General features: G+C 46.2%; 1 protein-coding gene across 2 annotated transcripts; it reads right to left on the reverse strand.

Moving 5' to 3' along the window:
* Positions 1-4,504: 4,504 nt before the first annotated feature.
* On the reverse strand, positions 4,505-9,640 carry CST7 (cystatin F). Of its 2 annotated transcripts, XM_072333095.1 has the most exons (5): positions 9,442-9,640; positions 9,111-9,280; positions 5,778-5,950; positions 5,373-5,489; positions 4,505-4,867 (listed from the first exon to the last, which is right to left on the reverse strand). In XM_072333095.1, the coding sequence occupies exons 2-5, from the start codon at positions 9,184-9,186 to the stop codon at positions 4,790-4,792; spliced, it is 444 nt and encodes a 147-aa protein (XP_072189196.1). In that variant the 5' UTR covers positions 9,187-9,280; positions 9,442-9,640; the 3' UTR covers positions 4,505-4,789. The 2 variants fall into 2 exon arrangements, with proteins under 2 accessions (XP_072189196.1, XP_072189195.1); XM_072333094.1 differs by having other exon boundaries at positions 9,111-9,485.
* Between the last annotated feature and the right edge of the window lie 12,773 nt (positions 9,641-22,413).

Here is a 22,413-nt window from a genome sequence, read left to right on the forward strand (position 1 = left end):
TGCAGGTTCTGACCTTTGGTCCAGCTGAGCCCTATCATAGCTATTTGTAGGCAGAGACTGAGTGATTCTGTGATAAGTTTCAAAGGCTGAGAAGCTTGACCTGCCTGCCAGACTTGCGCTACAGGAACTCTGGAGAAAGGTTGAGAATGGGACACTCTTGCAACATGTTTTTCTGGCAGAAGGGCTGGCTGAGCAAGCAACATCTGGCTAGCATTGTTCTGCCAGCCCTTGTAGCTATTTTTCATAAGATTTGAAGCTGGAACTTAATGTGATCTTAAAACAGGGATGCAAAAGCAAATTCTGTGTGGGTCTTGCTTCATTAGTGCTTTAGTAGCCTTGAAGCAAGCACAGCTTTGCCAGTAGTTGCATAGCTACCTCTAGTGTTTCATTTCCAAAAGTATCTTACTGAATAATTTAAAGCTGTCTTTCATAGGAGAGTAGACCTCAGATGTTTAGGCATGCCAAATGTAATAGCTCCTGTGTTGATTAGTTCTCTTCTACGACTGTATTCCTGAAGCTGTTAAGTGGGAAAGAAAACAGAATGTGCTGCTGATTCTCAAGAGGATTAAGACACAGAAAGCCTCTCAAGACACTCGCATTTCTCCTTTCTCTTCTTTCACATCCACTGTTAGAGACTTGGTACTGTGGTCTCACTTGAAGGTTATTTAGTCTTTTTAGTTCTCTCTGAACTGTGCAAGTCCAGCAGACTCTCATGAACAGTACAGATTTCATGAACATCCTAAACACAGGATTTGCACAGCTCCAGTCCTCCAAAGAAACCCAAAGTCTTCAGAGACTCAAAGGAATGCCTTTCCTGAGCACGAGTAGTACTGGGTCCCATTCCTGGTGCAGTGCAGTATCTTCGTAGTCTATTCTTGATAAGCAGGAGCAGGGTGATCTGTAGCTGCAGAGCTTAGGTGAAACAGACTGACTGACACACAGCTTTGTCCTCACTTCAGCATGAGCAGTGCTTAAAAACAGCATTTTCGTGGAAGCTCAGATACTTTTAATTGCTGGTAGTTCCTCAAATGCAACCTTCTCAGCGTGATGCAGTAGCAATAAAATGCCTGTGTAACAACAGGCATAAACTCCCTTTGGTGTTAGTAAGAAAACTGCCTTTACAAGCTCATTTTGCTTTCTCGTAAGTGTGAGCTGATGGTGTACTTGATGATATCAGTGCAGGAATATGACACCTTTGCAGTGCTGGGGCTTGCACTTCTCTATAAGCAAGAATACTTTAAAGCAGTGTCCAAGCACTGTTAGGACAGATCCTATCTAACCCAGGCTGGATGTGGCTCTGGGCAGCCTTGTCTAGTCGTTGGTGACCCTGCCCATGGCAAGGGGATTGAAATGAGATGATCTTTGAGGTCCTTTTCAACCTGGGCCATTCTATGATTCTATCTCTGCATAATTCCTGGAGGATACTGAGGTTGCTTCCTGCATTTCACCCAAGTGTCTCCAAATTGATGAGATGTGGAATGGGAAAATGGTGCCCAGTCTTCTGAAGGGCTTTAGTATGAAGCCCTGCAGTAGAACTGCCTAAGGAAAAGGAGCTAAGCTGGAGTATGCCACAATTGTGCATTTTAAAGGTATTTTTTGTATTGCTTTGTCTTGCATTGGTGATGGAACAGGTGTTTCTGCAGGGCAAAAACGTCTTGTGATGCTGATGTGTGAACTTTCTCATCTGGTTTGCTTAGAAAAGCTAGTGCAATAAGAGAATAGCCATGTGGGACTGCAGCTCATTTTGCTGCTTTGTTTGAGGTAGGGACTGAAAAATTTAGCAGTAAGTGATCAAGTGACATAAATACAAGCAGCTTCCTCCCAGCCAGCAGAAAGCCATCTCTGCTTATAGAGCTGCTGCCAGCTGAACCTCGTCTTTGTTCTGTGCAACTGCATGCATGACACCCCAGCCACCAACAGGCAGGAACAGGTCCATCTGAGCACTGGCTTTGGCTGTCCTTGGAGCTCTTAATGCTTCTGCTGGGATTGTTCTATTTTTCTCCAGGGGGTGGATTGACAGGATCAACCTTCCCTTCTCTCCTTAGGGTCTAAGTTTTACTGGATATATTTCTTTTTAAACTGCCTTTTGTGGCCTGGAATATGTCAGAGTCTCAACAAGTTCTGCAAACGTGTGAACTCCTTGGAGTGAAATGGTGAACAAGTTAACCTTGGTGTGAACTCTAGCAATGATGTGTGTTGGGCAGAGACATCAGCTTGACTGCTGTGTGTGTTATTGTGATTCAGTGGTACTTAGCTGCAGTTCTTTGGGTCAGTGCTAGTAGTGTCCTTTTGACTGAAGGCTGCTTAGTTGCTGAAATCTTCCTCTAGCAAAGTGCTCAAGAGTGTACTAAGAGCTCATCTGACTTCTGCTCTGCTCCTTTCATTGGTGCTTGTGGTAACTGGTATCTGCCTGGAGATGATGGATGATCCTACTCCAGCATACCTTGCTTATTGTAATGACACAATTGATACTTAGCCACAGCTGTAAGTTATAAGGCTGATTTGTCTTTCCCAGAAGCTTTCTGTCTGAGTTGGTTGCAATGAGCTTAACTTTGTTGCAGGAAATGCTGTCTATAGTTGATGTAAAACGTGTAGCTTTGCTTCCAGATAAGCTTATTTAGGTAGAAATGTCTGAAAATCTTGCTGTGTTTTCCTTAAGACAGTAGCATGAGCGTGCTGGCTTTGTTGACCTGTGTGATGCCAGATGTCTGGCTTAACTCTTGTTTTTTAACACACAGGCAATTAATTCAGTGGTAACACTAAAACATGACCTGCTTGCCAGGAGCTTGCATGATCATTCAAGGGGGACCTGTCTGTTTTGTGCTTACTGTTTTTTGCTGGCTGGAATACTTACACAGACCTGTGCTGATTGTGTGCCACCTTCTTGCCCTTGCTGTGGCAAGTGGAAAAGTTGATGTTTCTGAGCATCAAGGTGTTATTTTGGCTGGAGGAAGAAACGTCTGTCTTGCCTGTTCTCTAGACTGGCTGGAGCTACAGCTTGGCTGGAAACCCTGAGCATTGCTGCTATGTGGAGCACCCAGCTGAAATGGAAGAAGAAGTGAAACCATTGTGATCCCTTTGGGTTTCAGACAGCAACTTATTTTGGCTCCTCTTTCCTCTAAAAATTTTGCTGTGGCTTGTTTTTTTTCAGCTTCGTGGACTGCGAGGATGTCTGTGGTTAGGTCTCTTTATTGTCTTTGGTATCAGGCTGTCAATGGAGGCTTGTGTGGTGGATTAATGTAGCACCACATCCAACCATGGAACTTCCAGAGGTTTCTTCTGAGCACTTATTTTTTTTTCCTAGTTAAGAGGCTTCTTCTCCCAAAGGTGAAAAAGAAATGCCAATCTCCAGCACTGGATGTTGGATTTGAGCTGCTGCTGGGTCATCTGTGAGTGCCTGGAGGTGCTCCAGGCCAAGTTGAATGGGCAGCCTGAGCTGGTGGGGGGCAGCCCTGCCCACAAGTTGGGGGCTGGGACTGAGTGGGCTTTGAGGTTCCTTCCAACCCGTGACACTCTGTGATTCTATATTCTGCTTGTCTCATGTTTCTGAAGCAGAGCTTGAGACTCTCTCTGCCTGCAAAAGATTGCTGTGGAAGCAAGCGGGGACCTCAGCTATGCTGTTAACAGATCCATCAGGTTTAGGGGTTCTCATACCTTGGCCTAGGGTCTGTCACTGACTGTTCTTGACAAAATGGTCATTATAAAGGCTGAAAGTGACATGTTACTGCTAATAGGAGGTACAACAGCAGTAGAGAAGCAACAGTTTTCAGAAGAAAGTATGTTTGTGAAAAGTAAATGTTCCTTATAGCTTAGGTCAGGGCCCTCACTGTTTGTAGGTGTATGAGTGAATGTGGACTCAAGCTTTATTATCATTTTAAGTTAATGTTTACCCAGATCTTTCCAAATGAGAGCCTTAGTACAGCATAAGTGGTAAACTGCATGAAGAGAGATAGGCACACATGTAGGCAGGACCATCATTCTGCTAAACTTGAATCTATGTCAACAAAAAACTGAATATTGAATATTAACCTGAATGAAACTGCATTGTTTAACCTCAGCAAAAATATGCTTTGGGAAGTGATTGTGTTTATTTTTCTTAGTATTTGCAATGATGCCCTCTTGGAGTAGAGCTTTTGGTTAAAATAGAAACTCTATTTAGACTGTGCCATTTCTGAGTGGTTGTGTCTTAAGACAGGCCTATCCATACTCATGTCTTGAGGCAAGAAAAATTCTACCTTATGCATTCCTAGCAAAGGTATCTAAGTTTTTATCCGATACTGAAGACCCTTAAGACTGTGTGTGTGTGTGTGTATGTATGTGTATCCCCATACATACTGTCTCACTATAAAGCCTTCCACAGCGTTGAAGTTGTGTGTGCTGTGGTTTAGGCTTCTTATATTGTAGTTGCACAATGATTCATCATAGACCAGAGCAGTCCAGCAGACCTTCCTGGGCCTGTTTGCACTGCTTGGTAATCTCAGCCAAAAAGAGTGGATCGCTCTCTGGTGAACAAATGACAACATGTTCTCATCTGCTGTTTAGTTTTAGATAGAGATACACAGCTGGATAGCAATACATGCAGTCAAAGGCAAGTCTTTTCTTTGTCACTCAGATCTTGAGCATCTTCCTTAGAGATGGGAGGGAAACCAACAACCTTTGAGAGAGAGGTTTTGTGGTGACTCTATGCAGCTGTTCCCCACCTCAGTTTTGGCTTCAAAGTGCAGACAAGGAAAAACTCATGGGTGGTAGATCCTCTGAAGATCACAACGAAATCATGACAGAAGTTGGTTCAGTGACAGAGAGCAACAGGGACATCTGCTTTATGCAACCAAGGTGTCATCCAGACCTCAAAATAGCATTTCAGCATCTGCAGATAGAAAGAGAATGGATGATAAAGTTCATCTGCATGCCTCGTATTCCCAGCAATGTGGGATGTGGTGTGGGAGGAGAGAATAGCATCCTCCTGTGCTCTGCCCCAGCCTAGGGAAAACACTGTTTGTCAAGTATTAGTCAAGTATTGTTTGTCAATTATTTGTCCATGTATTAGTGAGAAAGGCCCTGTAAGGATTTTCCCCTCCCAGGAAATCCCTAGATGTAGCATCTACTCTAGATGTAGCATCTACTCTAGATGTAGCATCTACTCTAGATGTAGCATCTACTCTAGATGTAGCATCTGGTTCAGCTCCTTTTAGTCAGGAGCTAACCCTGTATTCAGGAGGTAGAAACCTGCCTCACCATAGCTGGCTCTGCACAGAGGAGGCCTGTATGTCTGTTAGAACGTAACAGAGCTGGTTTGAAGGTGACAGCCCAGCTAGAGGCAGCCAAAGATCACCTGTGATTCCTGGGTATCCCCCAGAGGAAGTAGTACGTACCTGTTGCAGATTTTTCTTCCTCTGGAAGTGACAGTTGTCCAGGTTGGAGTGCCCCCTCTTCTCACACACTGTGCGGCCAATTTCCACGTGGAGCATGTATTTCAGACCTCTGATGATCTAGAGAGAGTGGTTTCCTCCTTTAAAGTGGGGTCAGGGAAAGGGATGTTGAAATGAGATTTTGGCTAGGGATCAAGTGCTGCGTCTGTCAGTTGTGTGTGGTGCTGCAGATGTGTTTTATGGCGGATGGGTGGGAGTTAAGGGGGATAGTGGGATGTGTGCTGCTTATGTTAGGGTATTGTAGAGCAGTCCTGAGGAGGATCAAGGCTCCTGTGTCTCAGGTGCTCTGTAGCAAGGGTCAATAGACGAATGGTTGGAGGACCACACAGGAATGTGTTCTCTTCTTACCTGCACCATAGCTTTGTTTATTTGCCATTCTTTAAACAGAAATAAGTCGTTGGAACTGTTGTTGTATTGGTAAACCCCAAAGCGAGCTGCCTTGCGAACGCCAGGATTGTTGGTATTCATTGGGACCGGGAAGCCAGGATGCACGGTTGAATGGGGTGGTGGTACACACGTAGCTGGAAAAACACAAAGTGCCATCATAGAACACATGCAGTGGCTGAAATAGCAGGTGGCTATTCAGGCCTCTGAACCAATCCTAAGCCTTCTTACTTGTCCCATGCACTTTAGAGATTCATCTCAGGGTGGCTTGGGTCAGAAAGGACCTTAAAGATCATCTAGTTCCAACCTCTGTGCTGCAGGCAAGGCTGCCAACCACTAGATGTGCTTTAGGAAGGCTGCTCATCTCCATTAAAAAGTAATTTTCCTTTACATGTTCGAAATAGCGAAGCAACCCATGAAATGGTTGCAGAGCTCAGACTGCCTGAGGGAAGCCTGGACATTGTAAGCACTTAAGAAGTTTCTGGCCCAACACCTATCTCAAAGCAAGGCTGCCTTTGAATCTAGCTATAAATCTAGAGCACATTGCTCAGAGTATAGTGTAATTTTGATGAAATATCGAACGCTGACTGGCAGAACCCTACTGCTCTTTGTTGGCATGCCAAGACATAAGCGTACTTCCCCTCCACTTCCCAGTAGTTTCGATGTTCTGGTTTTTGTTTTAGGGAAATACAGATGATGATACTTTTCAGTTCCTGAAATACAAGAGGAAGAGATGTTCAATATGTACAAGCTGTTGTGCTGCTGCCAATGGAAAGACCTGCCGCTCCAGGAGATGGCCCTTAGAGTTGCCTGTGTGTGTAGGCAGCAAGCATGTGCACACAAACCTGCACTCAAAGCTTGTGCTAATTTTCTGCAAAGCTCAAGCTTTTTGTCACCTCCAGCTTTTTTTTCACAGCTAGGTGTCAATAACAGCTGAGCCACAGAGCATAACCTGTGCATGTAAGCCAGCTTCTACTGAGAAACATAATTTATCTTTCTCCACAGTAGAAAGGAGCCAATCCAGTGACCCAGTCTCCTTGAAAACAAACAAACCAAAAAACCCCACCGCCAACAAAACAGAGCATTACATGCCACCACCAGTACTGGGGTCATAGAGACTCATGACCTTGCAGCCTAGTTCTGGAGGTATTTCTCAGGCAGGGCATCTTATCCTCTGCTCAGCCTGTGGATAAGATTTTTTTCAAAGCAGCTGTTTGTCCACTTGTCCCAAACAGAGTTTGCTGTAGGGCTAAGATGGTGGAACCAAAAGGCAGTTCCAGGGGGAGCGGCTGTAAAGAGGCCAAAAAGAGGCTTAAAGCAGAGCAGGACCTTGATCTGGGCTTTGTCCACATGGCTCTCCTCTCCCTCAGAGATGCAGTTCTCTTTCTTGCACCAGCAATACCTATTAAATAGCGTATGGGATCCTGCTGTTTTTTTGAGCCTTCTGAGCTAGTAACTGAGACAAGCTGTCCAGTTGAGAGTAGGTTTCTAACTTGGGCTCTTCTGGCTACTCTCCAGCACCCTGTTTGAATTTATGCCCTTATGTCTGTTGGAAAGGCAGATGTGGCAGTGGTGGGGCTGTTGACAGCACATGCTGTCCCTTGTAGATGGAGGAGATAATGTTTCTTTCAGTCTTAGCACAAGGTCTCTGCGGCTTAATAGCTCTCGGTACCTCTTGAGTCATGGTAATGTCCCTGTTAGGTGTGGGATGGCAGGGTGGGGACAGCTGAAGTCACTGCGTGTATAGGGAGAAAACAACGAAACGTGTTACTCAAACCGGCATCCATAGTGCCCTTGTTCTTATGACTGCAGTGCCCCATAGATGTGTAGTCTTACATGTGGCAAGTACTCTGAAATGCAACATCTGGAGAGGTGAGTTTAGTCCATCAAACTTGACCTGGTATGATCTGTGCACGTAGCAGGCTGGTAGGACTTGCACCATGTGTCACAGGCAGATGATAGGCTGCTGTCTTTTTGTTCCAGCTTTTACTAAGGGCTACTGGGCATCTCACCTCCTTCTCCCAAGGCAATTTTCTATTGAGTATGATTCCCACTGGGGTAAAGTGAGTATAAAACTGCGTGGAGAATGGTCTGAAGTAACTTATGCTGTTTGGAATAATTTGCACCACTGTTTTTTGTTGGTTTGTTAGTTTGTTTTACAAGATCCTGAAGCTCTCTGGTATGAGACATCTGTAGTCCTCCTTACTACACACCTTCCTGACAGGAGTCCCAGCCTGGGTGGGAGGAGAAGCACTGTGTGACTTGGCTGGGTGCTTACAGCTCTCTGAGGATGTGGTCTCACAAGGTGGGAAACAACTACCGCTGCCCTGTGGGGAGAAGCTTAGGGTCAGAGCACTTGTTTTACTGACCTCATCGTACTTCTGGGTTTGGATGTGGGGAAATCTAGCTTCCTACTTCTATAGGAGAGTAGTAGGGTAGACTTTTCTTGCCCTGAGTTAGCAGGCAGCTGCCTGTTATTAAACAAGAGAGGGCTGTTCTTGCAGAAGTGAGCCAAGTGTTTTATCAAATGATCTCTCCTGTGCTTTCCTCATTGAGAAATAACTCGGAGGTCCTGTTCATGCAGTATGAGAACAATCCTGTGGATGTTCCCTCCCAGTCTGCAGGGTAGCAAATGGGGACAGTCTTGCAACAGATATTCTTTCCCCTCCATGCGGTACTTTCAGAACCTCTTCCCCCATTACTGGGAGCAAGGCCAGGTTTTATCTTTACATGTAAGACTCAGCAGAGTTCCTGCATGCCTTTGCAACCCCCAAAGGAAACCACAGCTGAAACAAAAAGCTGCTGGCTAACCGTAGGCCTGAGTGCATTCATACTTTCTGTATGTAGGAGTCAAAGTAACGCTGTAGTAGAGCTAAAACCTTCAGAGAGAAAACGTTCCTGTCTGCTGCTTCGATTCCAAAGATTTAAGGCTTGCTGCCATCAAGAGTGTTTCCTTGCTCAGCAAAGAAAGAAGTGATAGGGAATAATGTGACACTAAAGTCATCTAATCGGTACTGACTCAAGTGCCCATCTGTACTTATCAGACAAATTGTTTCCCACAGTCTTCAGGTTTAGTAATTAAAGTCATACAGAGTTTAAACAGTGACAAATATGTTAAAACAGTAAGTTGACTCTGAAATTGTTAGATGATGTTCCTGGATAATGTGGCTTGCTACAGGGAGAGAAAGTCTTCTAAGCAGGTAGAGTTTCAGCTGCAGTCGGAGGGCAGCAGTTAGAGAAAAAGCCAAGCTCACAGGACCTGAAGCACAAGGAAAACAAATGATTTCCTACTCTTACCATCACAAGTGCAGGTGAAGCCCCAGAGCGCTAAACAGCAAAGCGTGGCGAAGCTGCGGGTGAAGTTTGCTGCCATCTCCACTGCTTCAGAAGAGGAGCCTGCCAACGTGAGCAGTGACCGCCCTGCTTCCTGCAGGGGAAGATGTGTCTCTGTGAGAGCTTTTTATTGGCTGGGAGGGAAGAAGAAAAAAAAAAATCATCCTAAACTCTAAAAAAAAAACAACAAATCACCCTGAATGATCACAGCTCTGAGACTGCCTTTGTCTGCTGCTGATGACTGCACATCTCATGGCCCTGCTGAAGGCTCTGCCTTGCTGACCGCAAGTCCCACCTCAGATGGGGACTTTTTGCTTTGTGATCCTCAAAGGGCTGTGCAGAAACGTGGGCAGATGTGTGATGTAACGCCGTCCTGTGCTCTGGGACGTGCTGTGGGGTAGTAAGAGTAACGGTCACATGCTTTAAATTTCATGGGGAAACGTAACCCCTACGAAATGGGCGGTGAGCCCTTGGGGTGGGGTTCTTGACTTGTATATGGGTGGTTGTGTGTGGGGAAGAGTGACAGAAGGGGTGGGTCTTGCTTTCTATGATGTGGATACAGCTAAAATCACCAGCTGCCAGATTCAGGAGGGCAGAAGACGATCTGTCACCACAAAGGTCAGGGCATGGTGGACCTCAGTCTGCACGTGCGTGTATGTTTCAGGTGAGCTGGAAGGTGCTTGTTGCCTTTCACTTTCCCCAGCAATGAACTATGCTCCTTTAAGCAAAGCCACCTTACTGCCTGGAGGAAATTCCTAAAGCAGGCCAGTGTGGGCAGCATGTAAGATGAAGGAGACTCATTTTAGTATTGCTCAGTAGGAAGAGATTAGGTCAAGTCCAGGCTGAAAAGTGCCACTGAAAGGAACTGGGACAAATGTAGTGAGTCACACTTACCATCAGTCCTTCTTGCACAGAGCTTCTGAATCAGACCCCAAAGCCCACGGGAAATGTTGAGAGCATGAAAGGTATTATACTGCTTGTGGGTTTTGTTGTTTCTTTTTGTTCTGACCTCGCATCGTAGCCTTATCTTGGATGCAAGATGTCAACACATCTGTAGGGTGTAGCTATGACCCATTTGCCACACTTCTGCATGATGCACCAGGAAGGAGTTTGAGATTCCCCCATGACTTTTGTCCCTTTCCTTCTCTTTTTGCCTTCTAGTGAGCTCACGGCCTTCTAATTTGCAGGGGGCAGGAATGGGTCTGCTCAGGGATTTTAAGTACAAATTCTTTTTTGCTTAAAGCGTGTGCAATGGGACATCGCTAGCAGAGCAGGTTTGGTGTGAGCGGAGGTGATGGTGCCTAACAAAGGCAGAGAGGGTGGCAAGAAGCTTGTAGCTCAGTGGGATGGTGGAGGGGGCCAGAGCTGCCAGGCCAGCTCAGCTGTTGGCACTAGAGGGCACCAGAAGGTAAGCCACCGTGCCAGCAGAGCTATTCCACAGTAAACAGAGCTTATGCCTTAAGCAAATAGCTAACCCTGACCCAGGCCAGATAGAGTCTGTGGTCTTTCTGCTTTAAGCTGGGTTAAATGGATCTAAAAGACTTGCATGGCTGAAGAGCTCTCTTCTCTGCGAGGGATTCTGCAGAGTGTATTCATTCTCTCTACTGAGCTTGATTGTTAGACATGGTGTGCAACTGCAGGGACTTTTTTGATAAATAAAAGCCCGCTACTTTTATTATCCATAAGCAGAGATGCAGTTGCCTCCCCCGTTCCTGTTAAAGAAGCAAAAGCGCTGTCTCTGAAGTTTAATTTTCATGACTCTTAGTGCATGCTTTGGACTTTCTCAATGCTGCTTCTTGCTTCGCTCATTCAAGGCAGACCCCTGGCTGCACAGCACAGCTGTGGTTCTCTGACATAATGCTGCATGAGGGTCATGCTGGAATCAGTCTCCTATAAATGCAGTCAGCACCTAGCCCTGCAACCTGCAATTCTCTGCAGTCCTGATTCCCTCTTTGCACTTCACAGATCAGTGGAGGACTGTGACACGAATTTGTCTCATTAGCTTAGGCAGGGGTTTGGAGGATAACTGGAGTGTGTTTGAGTTGTGCTCTCAAAACTTTTAATTAAGACACATTTACCAATGTCAATAGTCCTTTTTCTTTTTTTTTTTTTTCCTTCTTTTAATCTTTATTACATCTTCCAGGCCTTCATCTGGTCCCCAGGGCAGCTAATTTAGCTGGATTTGCTTTAATGAAGGATCTGAACAAGAGGATGCTTTTTTGGCTCCCAGCTGGAATAGAGAAATCACCACATTTCAGCTTTTTGGAGGGTAGTACATGGAGAAGAATGCCTGACACTTTGGCAGAGTGCTCATAACAGACTTAAAACCATAAAGGAGAAAGATGGACGTGACCTTATCTTTCACATTGGTGACCTGCACTTCGCAGGTGTTGAAATAGGTTGAGGTGCAGAGAAAGGATCTAGTCCTACACCTGGCAGTCCTAGGAGGAAGGAGCACAGGATAATGAACCTCACCAGCCCATCTTTCGTAAGTGGGAAACCATAGAGCCCACGTAGCATCAGCTCGTAAGTACAGAATGACCTGGGCAAGCCACAGGATGCTGGTAGTCTTCAGAGCAGGCATGAGGAAGGACAGGTTTGGGCAGATACAAGGGAAGGAAGGAAATGGTTCAGAGCACAAGTCCTTACAGAGGGTTAAGTGAGGAATGGAATCCACGTAGCTCAGGTTGGGACTATGAATCTGCGTGCTTGGTATCAGTAGGACATAGAGGAAAAACAGGGAAGTGACACTGGTGGGGTTGGTCTCATCTGGGACATTTGCCTCCCTATGCGCCTTTCTGGGAGCTGCTCCTCAGCTTATCAACACCTATCTGAGCCTCTGCTGCAGAGACAGCTGTGATTTTTCAAAGGGATTAAGTTTCATTTGTGTTTCTACCAGCAATGACTTTTGAACAGATGAATTTCAATTAAATATGAAAGCATGCTGGAATACTTGAGGATAATTTGGTTACCATATGTTTCTAGAGAAGAAAAGCCCAAATGAATGGTTGGAATGAGAGGATTGAGCACAACTTTGCCGTCATCCAATCTGTCAACAGCTCTGTTATCTGATTTACAGAGATTGCTTATTGAGTGCACCATGGGACATTTATAAAGGATGGATGGATGTAAAGACCTGTCTGTATTTTACATTGATGCCATGCTTGTATTAGTCTTGAGATGAACAAACCTTCCATCCCCTCTTTCTCCCAATGAAGACTTCAAAGTAATGTATCTGAGGACAAGCCTGCCCCTTTCTGTAACCACTCTGATGAGAAAGATGTGCATTTCACTGAGGTCCTGGTGCTGTTCTCACTGTGGCACCCAAGAGTTGCTCGATTCTTATGTCCTTAGTAAGAGCAAATCCTCTAACAGGAACTTGATATACAGATGCCCACACCAAAGGTCCCTTTAGTCCTGAACCTTCTCACAGTGAATGGCTCGAAGGGGAGCCATTCACTTAAGCCACCCTGAAAGTATTTTAAATGCAGCTAAGCAGCACATTCACAGTTCTGTTGGAGGATGCTGATCAGGAGGTGATGGTGACTCTGTGGTGTTCACTTAACCTTTCTATATTTGGCTTGTTTTGCTAATGACTGTATCTGGTCAGGGCTGCTCACTGCACTTAGTACTGGGCAGATCCAACTTTGTGTCAGGGCCTTTTGACAAGACAATAACCTACAGTGAGGAAAGTGCTACCAGTTCAGCTCTTGCCCCTCTGGCACTTTGTTTTCACAGATGATGGTCCATGGTGGCTTCTCCATCCACCTGTCTCTCTTCATCATGGAGCTGAATGTAGTTGAGAGCAAAACCTTGCAAGCCTCTGAGCAAATGAGTTTGGGCTGAGAGGTACTGGGACAACCAGCCAGCTGGGGGCCTTTTTAGAAGAGTGCCCACTTAGAGAGGTAGATCTTTCTGTTGTCCAGTTTGAAAGAGCTCAGAAGTGTGTCATGACTGATGCCAGGTGCTAGTGCCAGGACAAGAGTCAAAGGGCAGAAACTGGAGCACAGAAGGCTCACCCTGGTCATCAGGAAGCAGTTCTGTGCTGTGCAGGAGCACTGACACACACTGCCTGGAGAAGCTGTGAAGTCTTCTTCGTGCAGACCTTCAGATGTCGCCTAAGTGTCCCTGCTGGAGCAGATAGACCAATGGTGCCTTCCTCCCTCCACCAGTCTGTGACTTTGTGAGAACACCGAGGTCTTCCTGTTAGACATCAGCTACCATGATGGGCAGTTAGAAGTGATGAGCAGTCTCTAGTTCATTAATGTAAATATTCACAGCCGCTGATTCCCACGGCTCTGCTGTCACCCTGAAGGAAGTGGGTCACTGTTCCTCCACAGAGAGGGAAGGGGTTGTCCCAGCAGAGGAGGGGGATGTTGGGTTTTACATCGTGGTGCATCTGCATGGGATCCCACACCAACACAAATGTGGATTCGTTGTGTCCTGTCCCCAAAGCTGTGTTGAGGAAGTAGCTGAGAAATGTTTTTCATTCCTTCTGGGGGTGCAGCACAAAGATGGCGTCACCCATTTTAATGCTTTTCTTCCTGAATGTCTTGCTAACTAAACCATCCAGTACTCGCATGGTTTGCCCTGGACCTGTGGAAATGATGTAGCATGTTCTGGGAACTCAGTACTGGCTGGTCCTTTGTCCAGGGCACACTCACTTTGCATTGCATTGCTGGCATCCTTACTGCTTGCTTGTTGTATTTAAGAACTGTCCTTTGACAGGGCAGATGCTGTTGGTGAGAGAACAACAGATGTTTTCAGTCTGAAGAACAGGGTGTTGGGAAGTGATGTGGACATGCAGAGTCCTTGTGCTCTGCAGTATGCCTGGTTTAAAAACTTGTTTGGTAGAAAGAACTGCTCTTAGGCAGTGAGTGCAGAGGGGATCACCCAAGCCAGGATGTGCTGTGCTCACTCTGCACCATCATCAGAAGATGATTGCTTCTATTCCATGGGGAAAATTGACTGACCTCTTGGCTCCCAGATGCGTTGAAAGTGTTTGTCACAGCATCCCTTAGGAAAGGACATAGAGAAGCAGCAGAGGGACAGAGCTGCTAAAAAGCCATTCAGGTGGCCAATGTAGGGGTCACAGTGAGGGGCAGTCTCAGGCTGATAGCCCTGAGTTGCTTTTCAGAGCAACATTGTGTTTTATCTGTTTAGGATCTGACTTGGCATAAGCGATGAAAAGGAAGCGCTTGACAGAGCAAGGCGTATTGGTGCTGCAATGCAAGCCTGTGTCTGCAATGCAGCACACGCTGCAGCTCTCCCTGTGTGAAGGAAGGCAAACCTGTGCTCTCTAGCAGCATTTAAAAATACCAGCCATAACTCCATGGTGCTTCTCTGTCTAGTAGGCACCCAGGTACTCAGCTGAATACCTGGATCTGACAGCCCCAGTTTGCCACGGCCATGCTGTGTTCCCTTTTACTGCTGCTACCAGCTCTTACCCCTTGCTTCAGATCTGTGAGTAGCAACAACAAGCTGACCTGAGGGGAGCTGGGCTGTGATTTTGTATGCAGCTGGCAGCACCACATGTGCAGAATGCTCCCAGGGCTCAGGGAGTGAGGATCAGAGATGTTCTCTCAGCGAGTTGGGAGGATTGAGTTCTGAATATAATATAAAGGAAGCAGAGGAATGTCCATTACCCTGATAATGCAGGCAGAGTGATAACAGCAAAGACTTGTTCTTGCTACTCTGTGGATGTCCAGATCCTCTGTAATAAGTGAAGCCCCCTCCCTTCCCTACGGTCTGGGCTGAAGCCACTCTTCAGGTGCAGAATCCTGCACTGCTCCTGTTAAGCTCCGTGCAGCTGGTGATTGCCCAGCTCCCTGGTTTGTCTAGATCTCTCTGTGAGGCCTCTCTATCCTTGAGGAATTCAACAGCTCCTCCCAATTTAGTGTCATCTGCTAACTTGCTTGGTTTGCGGGACTTCCAGTCCTACATCCAAGTCATTGATGAAAACATTGAAGTGAACTGACCCTAAAATGGAGCCCCGCAGAACCTCATCAGTGACCACTTACTACTATCCTCATGTAACCCTTTGGGCCTGCTCACCTATCCGTTGTGTTCCTGTCTCCCTGTATGCTGTACATTTTGTCCAGGTTACTGTAAGAAACACTACTGAAAGCTTTGCTGAAATCCAGGAGGATTACATTGACTGGCTTCCCTTGGTCAGCCAGGTGAGTAATCTCATCATAAAAGGAGATTAAGTTCATTAAACAGGACTTTCCCTTAAGGAAAGACCAACATGGTGTGAACGTGTTGGTAGTAGGAATGTTGTTCTCTGGTCCTCCAAACTGGTCTGTGTCTGAAGATGAAAGATGCTACGTGAGGATCCAGCTCTGGCAGTGGGAGCAAAGCTGCAGGAGCAGACCAGGAAGCTCACCTTCTCCAGCACCAAGCACACAGCTCATGCTTAGGAGAAAGACCTCTGAGCTGAATGTCTAGAGAGAGGAGAGGACCTCATCATTCTCAGACTGTGAAGGTGAGAGACAACAGAGATGATATGGGACCTGCTACTGGCAGGGCAGCAAGGGGCACTTGCCGTAGGACAAGGGAAGCTGGTTTCAAAGGGAAGTTTTCGACTGAATATACGAATAAGTGTTTTACAATAACAGTGGTGAGGCACTGGCACAGGTTGCCAAGAGAGGTGGTGGATGGCCCATCACTGGAGACATTCAAGGTCAGGCTGGACAGGGCTCTGAGCTACCTGATCTAGCTGTAGACATCCCTGTTCTTTGTAAAAGGGTTGGGATAAATGGCCTTTGAGGGTCCTTTCCAAACCTTCCAAGTCAAACAATTCTGTGATTCTATGATAATTTATCCAGTAACATTTGTGGGGGTTAAGGGGTTGTGGAACTTGGAGAAGATTGGCAGGATAGGATTGCAAGCCTTAAGGAGGCTTAAATGAGTAACTTTGGCATGTGAAAATATAAATGTCTTTTGCATATGTACCCTCACCCTGCAGGATGTGTATGTCTTCCTGTAATGAGAGGCCTTGCCAATTAACCTGAACACACGCTCTGTTCTCAAGGGTCACTTGCTTGTAGGAAGACATTATTCAGAAAACCAAGGAACTGTGTCATTTTCATGAAAACTCAGCAAAGCAGTTGTGTCACGGAAGGGCTGGAGACATTTATCTTCTTTTCCTGTGGGTGAATATGATTTTTCTTGGCCATATATTAGAGTAAGAAGGGAAAGGTACAGTAGAGCTAAGCTCATGCAACTATGAAGCAGATCCTTGCACCGGTTGGGGCTAGGGGTCCAGGAACCCATATGTCCTGGGTGGCACTATGGGCAGGATTCCCTCTTGGGGTTGATAAATGATGACACATGTTGATCCTGAAGCATGCTGAGCAGTTGGTTGTGATTCAACCAGAAGCAAAGGAGTTTGTTTCTTTCCCTCTTGCTTCCCAGGTATGTTAAGGGAGCAGCATCGTTCATGAAAGAGCTTAATGCACAGCTGAATGTCAGCCTCCTCTCCTCATGGCACAAATGTGGTTTCCATCCTAGATCTTCCTTGAGATCCAATTAGCATCAAATGGTAAATCATCTCCAATAGCTTGGAGTGTCTGCCTGACCTCAGCACTGGGACCGTGCTGCTAAATTCTGCATACGTGCAAGAAAGCTGGAGTCAGTAACTAAGAGGGCTTTCTCTTGATTAACAGCCTGTGACCTGTAACTCAACACCTATTTAATTTTATTTTATTATGTCTTCTGTTGCTCTGTTTAAACAAGAGAAGCAGCTGAGTACTGACAGCCAACTCATGACGGGCTCTTGCGTATGTGTGTGAATAGGAAAGCTTTTTGCTTTATGTTGGATATATTTCATTTTCTTCTTCAGAAAATGCACCTGTTAATGAGAAGCTTTTGGGAATTGAACAGCCAGCTGTCAAGCTGATGGGATGTCTTACGTGTCAGTCCTGTCACACAAAAACCCTGTACAATGTGTTGAGCTCTGCTATTAGCAGTTGCAGAGTGTGTGGACACGTTGACAACTCCTGCTGATTGCAGTGACACTGGATTAGGCTTGAAAACCTTCTCCCAAGCAATATCCAGTCAAGATAGAAATGCCCAGGGGCAAGGGGGGCCAGCCTGGCCCCGGGACAAGCAGAAGAGCTGTTCCACTGCAGTGGAGCTGAGGGGTGGGGATTTGAAAGAATCCACATGAGGCTGTGAATAGGAATGGAGGAGAACTGTGAATGCTGATTTAGGGAAGAAATCAGAGGTCCAGTGCAGAGAGCAGAGGGGGAGGTCTTGGGAGATGGATCTGGGTGGGTACACCTTGGGTGGCTGGGGAGCAGTGAGGGAAAGGTTGCTGAGATGCTGTGTGTGTTGAGTGTGTATGTTGGGCACGTTCCATGCTCAGGCACAGTGGGGCAGCACCCTGGTTGGTGAGGACACTGCTTTGTCTTGCTGCCATGCCAGGGTCCCGGATCTCAAGGAACAACTCACTCTCACTGGAGGGAAAGTAGTAGATGCCAGCACCACTGTGTCACTGTCAGATGCATCCACGTGGCAATACAGCTGCCTTCTTGGAAACTGTGGTTCCACATCCCTTCTCTATCAGCTAAACAGACCCATGTACACATGACATCTAAGCATCTCTTCCTTCTGCAAAACAAAACGCAAAAAAAATCCAGGACCTTCCTGAGAAGGGTAATTGGGGGACCTTCATGCCCTCTTGCTGTTTTTCCATTGTAACAGTGGGTGTTGTTCCCTTATGGATGATTTCCACGCATCTCACAATAACGGTGTAAGAATGGGTGTTTTTTAGGGAAGTAATGGGCTGATAACAAAGCATATTTTTGTGGCTCATTTGTAGTTCACGTGGCCTTTTGTGCCCCACTCCTTGCCAAATGGGTGCTACGTAATTTCTCTGAGCTAGAGCGTTTTGTTCTGGGCAAAATGAAGAGTTCTCTTGAACCCACTGAGCAGTGAGGATAAAGCTGTCTCCCACTCAGCTCTCCCAGCTGAGAGCCTGAGCCAGAGGTTGCCAGATTCGTTGGAAGTCATCATTCAGTGAATGGCTTCATATGGGCACTGAACAGGGTGGGTGGACGCAAGGTCACTCAATGTCCCAAGGTAGTCGAGGGGGAAGATTTAAGGCCATCTGTGCAGTCTTTCTTTGGTTGTGGGTAGTGCTTGATTTTTCAAACACATGTGCATACTGGGAGCTCTTCCAGCATATCTTTGCAAGTTGTTGCACTGCTGCTGCTAACCAGGAAACCATTCTCATTTTAAACCAATATTCTTATTTCTCCAGTAGTTGCATGAGATTTTCTGAGAGTACAAATTCAAAGGTGACTTGTTGGAAACGTAATTAAAAACATCCCAGCTATTTAGATCCTTAAATACGTGTATACTTATACTGTATTTTAGCATTGCTACATGAAAAGAATCTATGCAGAGCATAAAGCTGGAGTTATCAGTCTAGAAATAGTCCAGGACAGCCTAAGCTGTGTGATGTGGATGCATACCACTGCTTGATTCGCTATGTTGGTTACAGTGCAGTGCCCACAGGTAGAAATGCAGCTATAAGGTGTGAGAGTACTTTTACACCAGGACAACTGATTTTGGTTGAGTGACCCCTATGCACCTGGGTGTACTTTTAGGCTTGGAAACCTTGTCTGCTCTTCATGGGCTGTTTCACATGAATTACACTCCATGGCCAAAGCAGGGAGCTCAGAACGGCAGCAAGGCTTCCAGCCAAAGCCTGGGCACATCAGAAGGAAGAACATTGGTGAATTTGGGATGAAGCCTGATGACATAGAACATAACGGCAGGCAGCTCTCCAGCAAGATCTTCCCCAGCCTGGTGTCCTCATTTAGTGTGTGGTCATCTCTGATCTATTAGCATTGCTGAGCTGCTCTGTTACTTTGCCTGAGCTCTGTTCCCATCACTTATGGCTTCACATATCTGTTGTTATTTGAGCTCGGCTTGTTCCTGGCTCCATCATCAAAAAGAAAGAGAAGTTTCTTTTCCTTCTTCTTAAGCTTCTGTACCACTGCATTTTATGCTGTGCACATACGAAGGGTAAAAAATTCAGTCATTTTTGGTCTAAATGTAATTCCTTAGTAATTGCCACCTACTTTTTTTTTTTTTTATGGGTAGCAATACCTTAACTTTGCAAATGCAAGAGCTGGAGTTTTCTGGCAGTGTCCTAGGGAAGCTTTACTTACTAAAAGTAAAAATTCATTTGGGAAGGTTTAAATGAGATGACTGCAGAGAATTCTCTTTCACAGATTGTGGCAGAATCCATTCCCTGACAAAACCACGAGGATCCTTACAGGGATGGCAGAGGGGCTGTAGGGCAGAGGGATCTCTTCTCCCTGTGGAGCTCTGGGGGGTGGACTTCTTGAAAAGCACTGCTGGAATGAGGCTCAGGTCTCAAAGAGCCAAGCCCGGTGGCTATTACAGCTTTATCAACAAGCAGTGGCTCTATTTGAACCTATGACCTTCCCCTTCCATTCTAGAGCTGGGGGATCTCTGCAGAGCTGCCAATGGCTTTTGGAGTGGGCCGGTACTGATTTACACACTCCTGGTTCACAGTGGCCATGGCACTGCAAACAGCAGTTATTAATGTCATCTTCCTTTCCTCTGGCAGTTCGCTTTTACATCTTTTCATCTCTGCACGTTGAGAACAATAACACCCCCCAAATCCCTCTGACACACGTATGTACACAGCACAGAGCAGCTTTTTGATAGTCACATTGAGCGAACTTCAAGAGAGGCTCTGGGTAATTTCCACCTCCATTTCCTCATCAGATCATTAAAATGAGGCAAGTAAAACATAACAGAATAAAACTGACAGGCGTGAAAGAAGGCTTTTAAATATTAGCAGCTTTAAAATTAATGTTTGATACAATTCCACGCTGACTTTTGATTACCAACATCTTTTACAAAGATCGGCTATAGGATCTGAATTTTTTATTGTGCATTCCCAAGGAGGTAAAACTCAGCTATTACCAGGGCAGTTTGACCTCTGTACCCTTAGCAAAGTGCTGTTCCTTAGTTGCCATATGCTACCAAAAGGGCTATGATTTTAATTACCAGTCAATAAACCACCTTCGCGTTTTTCATGGTAATAGACCTTAAAGGAGTTATTTTTACTCACTGGTTATATAGTGGCTCTTAAAATGCTGTTTGTTGGGTATTGACTGGGGTCACCAAAAGTCAAAGAGGTGTTCATTTGCCAACGTCATCCCCATTGCCTGGGGTTTTCTGGGACTGTCACTGTTTCCATGCCAAAGCAGAGGGACAGCACTAGCATTCCAACCGTATGTGTCTGCGCATGCATGATATTGTAGGTATGGTCTCTTCTGCTGGCAGGAGAGCTTCCTGTAGGGTCCCTGCTTTTATTGCTGCCTCTGTCTGTGTCCAGGAAGCCATCGAGTATAGGAGAATGTGGGAAATAGAGAAGTGAAACGCAGGAAGATTCAGCACTGGGGACGTGCTGTTTCACAGAGAGGGACAAATCCTTTTGTCTTCAGAAGTTACCTTGCAGGAGGTGGGGGGCTGGCACACCTGAGCCTGTGCAAGCCTGTATTCAGCTTGCTGTGGGACTTTCCTATAAGAGCAGACTGCAAGGTTGCCTACAGACCGTTGGCAAGTCAGGTGCTGCTGGAGGTGCAGATGCAGAAGTGAGTATTATTCCATGCTCACGGCAGGCTGCAGGGAGAGGAAATGGCCATGAATAAAAACATCAGCATCTGGCCCAAGGAGACTCCCTTGCAGCCAGCGGGCTGACAGCAGGGAAGCCCAGGGGGATGGCAGTGGTTAGTTTGACTCATCGATCGTGGCAGGCAGCTGATCTAAATTCAGCTGCAGTGCAAAGCCCTGGGAGAAGGAAGTGTGAGGGCCATGAATGTTTTCTAGAAAAGCAAGCAGCATCGTTCACCATTCAGTTAGCAGTGAGAAAGTGCACAGGACGTAAGTGGGCTGTTGGTGCTGTGACAGCTTTGCCAGAACAGGGAGGAAATGTGGCACCCTGCTCCTCAAACAGTGACACAAGTGGTGACAACCAATCTGGGCTTCCTCCTTAAATTGGTTCATCAGTGTGAAGTCCTGGTCCTGCTGTAGGCTCTGATCTGGGTCAGCAGACTGTGTATACGAGGCCACCTATAGGACAGGAGCTCTGTTCTGAATTTGACATGAATGCTGGTGAATAACTGTGATGTGGTCCTTCCAGACAAACCTTGCACCCCACAAACCTGCAGTAAGGCTTCCGCTGTGCTGCTTTTGTAGAGTTATTAGAGCAAAGCACAGGGAAGGGAGAGGTGTTTGAACCCTCCTGGTGCTGACAGCTGACCCAAACATCTCTCTGGGGTTCTTTTTCTCCATGGCCTGTGCTGAGGTTAAGGCAGCTTTGCTAAAGGGGCATGCTTGCTGACCCACAGCCAGCCAGAGGTTGTGAGGCTGGCTTGCTTTGAGATGTCTTGAAATGGTTGTTACCCTTGGGAATGAGGGAAAGAAGGAAAAAAAGACTTTTCTCTGCTCGTCACCTTGTGTCTGTGTAACAGAGGCAGCTGGTGCCCAGCAGGTTGAGAGCCACCACTTCTGCCTTCGCTCAGCCTCTTGGATCCCAGATTGTACAACATCTTGCACCAGTCCCCAGGAAAGGGGATTCCAGCCAAAATCATGCTATGAGACACATATATTGTGCTACAGGGAAAAAGTGGAGCATCCTGAGAAGGTATTGTCTCATTGACTGTGGGACTGTGAACTCTGTTTCTGGTGGCTGATGACACCAAAACATGCTTTGGCTTTCTGCAGGGATGAGCTGGTAGCCTTCCATGCCGTGTGCATCCCAGTTGGCTCAGAGGTGATGTCCCAGGTTGCTATAGGCACAAAGACCACGTAGAAAGGGTAAGAAGTGAGATGGTGCAAATGTATGTGCCCTGGCACTTTCCAATAAGCTTAATTTTTATAATGTCTCCAGTATGGTTTCTGACCAAGATCAAACTAGCACACAGTTCTCAGTCGTTTCTTTGTAGTTATTACAGATCTATGACAACTCCCTACAAGCAGTGTGGATAAAAGTTTGAGGGCATGTAGTAAGAAGTGTGACTGGGGCTGTTGGATATCAGAGAATGTCATCATAGTATCATAGTATCGTGCGAGTTGGAAGGGACCTTAGAGATCATCGAGTCCAACTCCCGGGTTTCGAGCCCTCTGTGTAGCGAAGTGGCACTTCTACCCCTGCGCCACAGGGGGGATTCTGGCCTCCTCAGTCTGTTGTAGGTATAGGTGTAACCCAGATTACCCA

Source organism: Excalfactoria chinensis, chromosome 3 (assembly GCF_039878825.1).
Source record: "Excalfactoria chinensis isolate bCotChi1 chromosome 3, bCotChi1.hap2, whole genome shotgun sequence".
NCBI classification, from domain to species: domain Eukaryota; kingdom Metazoa; phylum Chordata; class Aves; order Galliformes; family Phasianidae; genus Excalfactoria; species Excalfactoria chinensis.

What these genes read in the sequence shown, in the direction of transcription:
- CST7 (XM_072333095.1), bottom strand. Translation starts at nt 9,186, where the DNA reads ATGGCAGCAAACTTCACCCGCAGCTTCGCCACGCTTTGCTGTTTAGCG. An exon ending in CTTCACCTGCACTTGTGATG is followed by an intron (nt 5,951 to 9,110) that starts GTAAGAGTAGGA and finishes GTGTTTTTCCAG; the next exon opens with CTACGTGTGTACCACCACCC. An exon ending in TAAACAAAGCTATGGTGCAG is followed by an intron (nt 5,490 to 5,777) that starts GTAAGAAGAGAA and finishes CACTCTCTCTAG; the next exon opens with ATCATCAGAGGTCTGAAATA.